The sequence below is a fragment of the Medicago sativa genome, chromosome 2 (assembly GCF_051527215.1).
Source record: "Medicago sativa cultivar Bolivia chromosome 2, Bolivia_mono, whole genome shotgun sequence".
NCBI classification, from domain to species: domain Eukaryota; kingdom Viridiplantae; phylum Streptophyta; class Magnoliopsida; order Fabales; family Fabaceae; genus Medicago; species Medicago sativa.
Genome location: NC_140750.1, coordinates 47,435,067 through 47,441,496, shown reverse-complemented (window position 1 = coordinate 47,441,496; position 6,430 = coordinate 47,435,067). Strand labels below are relative to the sequence as shown.

Below are 6,430 nucleotides of genomic sequence, written 5' to 3'. Positions count from 1 at the left end.
ACCACAATTAGGAAGTTAGGGATTGTCCTTTCCCCCACATGTTGGTGCCATTCTCCCGCCCCATTTTAACTTTAACAATTAAGGATATAACAATTAAGAACATAGATTAATTTCCCACACAAACTTATACTACTTTTACTCTTAAGACTTTAAAGGGTCTAAGTTAACACTAAAGATAGAACGTGTTCCTTAAAATACCTATTCATACATTTGCTCAAGGATTGCAACCGAGTGCTTTTCTCATTGGAGATTTTCACAATAAAACAAGACATGGGTATAGCAAGAACATAAGAAACACAAGAAACTACTTTTATGTACAAGAAGCAACCTTAAGAAGAGACAAAACAAAAAATTTCATGCCATTTTTTACATTGAAAACAAGCTACTAATCATGCCTTTCACTATAAAAACAAAACAAAAGAATAAAGTTCAAGGGAGTTTGGACACTACGACTCTAGACACTTTATTAGCGCCCCCCCCCCCCCCCCCCCCCCCCCCACACTTAGGGGAAGCATTGTCCTCAATGATTCAAAAGAAAAAGAAATTAAAAGAGAAGAATAAGAAGAAAGAAGAAAAGGGTGAAGAAAGCTCACATTGTGCTATAAATAGCAAAAAAATGTTGATTTTTGGAATCTGCAAGCTGGCACGGCCGTGCCATCCTCAGCACGGGTCGTGCCAACATTCTGTGGCAGCCCTCCCTCTTTTGCTTAAAAACCATGGCACGGCCGTGCCATCCTCAGCACGGGTCGTGCCAACATTCTGGTAAGGGGACTTCAAAAATTGTCAACTTCTTGACTTCTTGTCGAATCATACTTGGACAATTACCTACAAAACAACTCAAAACAAAGAAAAACAAACAAAACAAAAGCAATTAAATGCGTGGGTTACCTCCCACGAAGCGCTCTTTTACGTCATTAGCTTGACGAAAAGAAAAACAACTTTAAGGCGGGTCAATAAGTTTCCAAGCAGCCACTACTTCAGTCCCTTCTCCTACATTGTAAACTTTTAGCCTTTGTCCGTTAACTTTGAATGGTCCAGTTTTTTCAGAAAAGATTTCAATAGCCCCATAGGGATAGACCTTGCGGACTTGAAACGGACCAGACCACCTAGACCTTAGTTTTCCTGGAAAGAGCTTCATCCTAGAGTTAAAGAGCAGCACAAGGTCACCAATTTTGAAGTCCTTTTTAAGGATATGCTTATCATGCCATTTTTTAGTTCTTTCTTTATAAATGCGAGCATTCTCATAGGCATCTATCCTAAGTTCTTCTAACTCACTTAGTTGAAGTTTCCTTTTTTGACCGGCTAAGTTGGGGTCCAAGTTAAGGTTCCTAATTGCCCAATAAGCCTTGTGCTCGAGTTCAACCGGGAGGTGACAAGATTTCCCATAAATTAGCTTAAAAGGAGTCATTCCAATGGGAGTTTTATAAGCCGTTCGATAGGCCCAAAGAGCATCATCAAGCTTACTTGACCAATCTTTCCTAGAGATAGAAACTGTCTTTTCAAGAATGGCCTTTATTTGTCTATTTGAGACCTCGACTTGTCCACTAGTTTGTGGGTGATAGGGTGTTGCAACTTTATGTTTCACTCCATATTTTTGTAAAAGTTTTTCAAAATGTTTAGAAATGAAGTGAGACTCTCCATCGCTTATGACAACCCTTGGCACCCCAAACCTTGGAAAGATAACTTTTTTGAACAATTTCATAACTACATGTGCATCATTGGTGGGGGAAGCAATGGCCTCAACCCATTTGGACACATAGTCAACAGCCACTAATATGTATTGATTACCAAAAGAGGAAGGAAATGGCCCCATGAAATCAATACCCTATACATCGAAAATTTCCACTTCAAGGATATTGTTCAAGGGCATTTCATTCCTTTTAGTAATATTACATGTGCGTTGACAATTGTCACATTTAGAAACAAAGAGATGCACGTCCTTAAAAAGTGATGGCCACCAGAAACCAGATTGAAGAATTTTGAAAGAAGTTTTTTGACTACTGGCGTGGCCACCATAGGAGGAGGAGTGACAATGGTGAAGAATACTACTTACCTCGCTTTCAAGGATGCATCTTCGAAAAACCCCATCTGAACCTCTTTTGAAGAGGTAAGGCTCATCCCAATAGTAGTGCTTGAGATCATGGAAGAATTTTTTCTTTTGCTGGTAGTTCAAGTTAGGCGGTAGTACTCCTGCTGCAAGAAAATTAACAAAGTCTGCATACCAAGGTGCGTTAGTTTGTGCCAATAAGAAGAGTTGGTCATCCGGAAAAGAATCATCCAAAGGCAACTCGTCCTCATTGGGTTCCCTAAGACGGGACAGGTGATCAGCCACAACATTTTCAGTGCCCTTTTTATCTTTTATTTCAATATCAAATTCTTGGAGGAGCAAAATCCATCGGATCAACCTCGGTTTGGCATCTTTTTTGTTTAACAAATATTTTATTGCCGAGTGATCTATGTAAATAATGATTTTTGATCCTACCAAGTATGGCCTGAATTTGTCAATAGCGTAGACTACTGCTAACAGTTCCTTCTCAGTTGTAGCATAATTTACCTGTGCCTCATCAAGGGTCTTACTTGCATAATAAATGGCGTACATCTTCTTGTCTTTTCTTTGTCCCAACACAGCTCCAACTGCATAGTCACTTGCATCACACATTATTTCAAAAGGTAAGTTCCAATCTGGTGGTTGTATGATTGGGGCAGTGACCAGGGCTTCTTTTAACCTGCAGAATGCTTTTAGGCATGTATCATCAGACACAAAATCTGCATCCTTAAGGAGCAAGCTTGTTAGTGGCTTAGTGATTGAAGAAAAATCTTTAATGAAACGACGGTAGAATCCCGCATGTCCTAGGAAGCTTCTAACTTCTTTGACCGAGGTAGGAGGAGACATTTTTTCAATAATTTCAATTTTTGCTTTATCTACCTCTATACCTCGTTCAGAGACTAAGTGTCCTAGGACAATCCCTTCTCTTACCATGAAGTGACATTTTTCCCAATTCAACACTAAGTTCACCTGTTCACATCTTTCCAAAACTTTTTCCAGGTTAGTTAAACAATTATCAAAACTAGATCCATGCACAGAAAAATCATCCATAAAAACTTCCATTATATCTTCAATAAAATCAGAAAAAATAGACATCATGCATCTTTGAAAGGTAGTGGGGGCATTGCAAAGACCAAAGGGCATTCTCCTATAGGCAAAGGTACCAAAGGGACATGTGAAAGTGGTTTTCTCTTGGTCATTAGGGTGAATGGGTATTTGGAAGAATCCAGAATAGCCATCTAAGTAACAAAAGTGTGAATGCTTAGCTAACCTTTCTAACATTTGGTCTATAAAGGGGAGTGGGAAGTGATCTTTACGGGTTGCTTTGTTAAGCTTCCTATAGTCGATGCACATCCTCCAACCGGTGACGGTTCTAGTTGCAATGGATTCATTTTTATCATTTTTAATAACTGTAAGACCACCCTTTTTAGGTACTACTTGAACCGGGCTAACCCATTTAGAATCAGAAATTGGATAGATAACACCTGCATCTAGGAGCTTTAAGACTTCTTTTTTCACAACTTCTTTCATGTTAGGATTTAATTTTCTTTGGTGTTCAACGGAGGGCTTATAGTCCTCCTCAAGCAATATCCTATGCGTACACAATGAGGGATTTATTCCGTTAATGTCATCAATGGTATAACCTATGGCTTTAGGGTATTTCTTGAGAACATAAAGCAATTTTTCAGTTTCTACCTTATTCAAGCTTGCATTCACAATAACAGGGTAGGTTGAGTTAGGGCCTAAGAATTCATAACTCAAGCTTGGTGGAAGTGGCTTGAGCTCCACCTTTGGTGCCTCTTTTGGTAGAGGGGATGCTTCCTCCCTTATTAATTCTTCCATTCCCAAACCTTGCATGGGAGGGTTTTCATTCAATAACTCTTCGTAGGTCTTGGCATCTCCTTCTAGCTTTGTACCTGCATCACTAACCAAGCACACCTCCAAGCCATCATGTGTAGTTGATGCTAAGGAGCACTCTTTCACACAATGGTCAATTATATCTAACATGCAACAAGAATCTTTAATGGAGGGATTTTTCATTAGTTTAGCAAGTTCAAATTCAACAGTATCTTCACCAACATTAAATTCCAACTTCCCATGTTTAACATCAATTATAGCCCCAGCGGTAGCAAGGAAAGGCCTTCCCAAAAGTATTGGTACTTGGTTATCTTCCTCTATTTCCATCACAACAAAGTCCGTAGGGACATAGATTTCTCCTACCTTGACAGGGACATCCTCTATGATTCCAGCTGGATACTTAAGGGAACGGTCCGCTAATTGTAGGGTCATCCTAGTTGACTTAAGTTCCCTCAACCCCAATCTTTCGTAAAGAGATAAAGGCATCAAGCTTACACTGGCTCCTAAGTCACACATTGCCCTCTTTACTATTTCAGACCCTATGACACAAGGTATGGAGAAACTTCCTGGATCCTTAAGCTTGGGTGGCAACTTATTTTGGATGATGGCACTACATTCTTCCGTAAGGTTCACCGTTTCACTTTCCTCTATTTTCCTCTTTTTTGAAAGAATTTCTTTTAAAAACTTAGCATAGGTAGGCATTTGAGTTAGAACGTCGGTGAAGGGAACATCAATGTAGATTTTATTCATCATTTCAATGAACTTTTTAAATTGCTCATCAAGCTTAGACTTGGCAAATCTTTGAGGGAAAGGAATTTTTGGTTTAAAGAGGGGTGGTGTAACTTCCTCACTTTGTGGTTTCTCACTCTCTTCCCTAGTCATCTCACCTTGTGGTTCACTAGTCTCTTCCTCACTAGGCTTGACTCTTAAGGGGTCTTCTAATTGCTTACCACTTCTAAGTGTAACGGCGTTCATTCTAGGTTGGCAAAATTGAACAACTAGAGAGAGCTGAGCCTCTAAGACTTTGTTGTGAGAGGAAATGGAGTCTACTTTTGATGTAAGTGAAACAAAAGAGTCATTTAAAAGTCTAGTTTGATTTGCAAGCTCCTTGATCTGCTCGGATTGGTTAAGAAGATAGTTTTCCATTAAAAGTTCAAGATTAGACTTTTGAATAACCTTTTGATCATTAGCATAACTTGGTGGTGTTGTTCCGTAAACCAGGGGATTTTCATTAGGGCTTTGTTCAAAACTTACCCCTTGGTTGCTTTGAATAAAGTTTATTTGCTCAACACTACCTAGTTTGCATTCACTACATGTTTTACAAGGAGATGTAGAAGTAGTATCACTAACATTAAGTTTTTCAAATTTGTGGGTTAGTGCATCAATCCTAGAAGCAAAGTGGTCATAGTTAGAGACTTCGTACATACCTGCCCTCTTTTTGGAGGGTGAAGACTTTGTAGAGAATTCTTCATCAGTCCATAGAAAGAGATTTCGAGCCATGTCTTCAATCAAGGCATAAGCTGTTTCGAAGTCCTTGTTCATTAGAGCACCACCTGCAGCTGTATCAACAAAGATTTTAGTGGTCTGAGATAAACCATTGTAGAAAGTGTGGATGATCAACCATTCCTCTAGTCCATGGAGGGGGCAAAGTTTAAGCATATCTTTAAAACGTCCCCATGAATCATGAAGGGATTCCCCCTCTTTTTGAGTGAATTGAAAAAGCTTGGCCCTTAGTTGGCCGATTTTTGAAGGGGGAAGGAAACGGATAAGAAATTCACGCTTCAATTGGTCCCATGAGGTGATGGAACCAACTCTTAGGGAATGGAACCAATTAAGAGCCTTGTTTTTTTAGAGAAAAAGGGAAGAGATGTAGTCTCAAAGTTTCTTGGTTTTTCTTATATGTTACGGTGAGCCGCCAAAAAGTTGAGATATGGAGATTGGGATCCTCATCGGGGGATCTCGAAAAATAATTTTGCTGCACCATCTTAAGTTGGGCAGGCTTAATTTCAAAATCTTCATCTTCAACCGTTGGATACACAATAATAGCATATGGCTCTTCCGTTGAAGGAGTCACGTATTCTTTAAGAGCACGTCTTTCAGCCATGTTTGGTATTATTTTTATGCTTTCCAAGAAGTTAATGATGAAGGAAAAAAGATAAAAAGTTAAAAATAAAAAGAAAAGAGAAAGAAGAGAGAATTCTAATCACTAATAAAAAGCTAATTAAATTAGTTAACTCCCCGGCAACGGCGCCAAAAACTTGATAGAGCCAAACCGCAAGTGCACGGCCTATCGAAGTAATAGTAGTAAGTAAGAGTATCATTCCGCTAGGGAGTTGTTCAACTTAATTAACTTTTAGTGAATGATTAGAGGAGAGAAATTTAGAAAAAGGAAGTTTTATTGCTGAAGGTAAAAACAATAATAATAAAGGGCCTCGGGATCATTGGTTCATCATAATGACAAATCCTTCACTAGACAAGACCTAAACATCTAATTTCATGGTTTACACACTAATTTCTAAAGACTGG

The 6,430-nt window shown here is 39.0% G+C and overlaps 1 protein-coding gene and 1 non-coding gene across 2 annotated transcripts; one reads left to right on the top strand and one right to left on the bottom strand.

Moving 5' to 3' along the window:
* Window positions 1-940: 940 nt before the first annotated feature.
* Window positions 941-6,008, bottom strand: LOC146946984 (uncharacterized). The gene is made up of 7 exons (XM_085748348.1): window positions 5,886-6,008; window positions 5,358-5,743; window positions 3,500-5,213; window positions 2,483-3,016; window positions 2,054-2,347; window positions 1,671-1,825; window positions 941-1,478 (listed from the first exon to the last, which is right to left on the bottom strand). The coding sequence occupies exons 1-7, from the start codon at window positions 6,006-6,008 to the stop codon at window positions 941-943; spliced, it is 3,744 nt and encodes a 1,247-aa protein (XP_085604474.1).
* Window positions 5,535-5,641, top strand: LOC146946985 (small nucleolar RNA R71). Its single transcript, XR_015029517.1, has one exon. It is a non-coding gene; the product is annotated as a small nucleolar RNA R71 (small nucleolar RNA).
* Window positions 6,009-6,430: the final 422 nt, after the last annotated feature.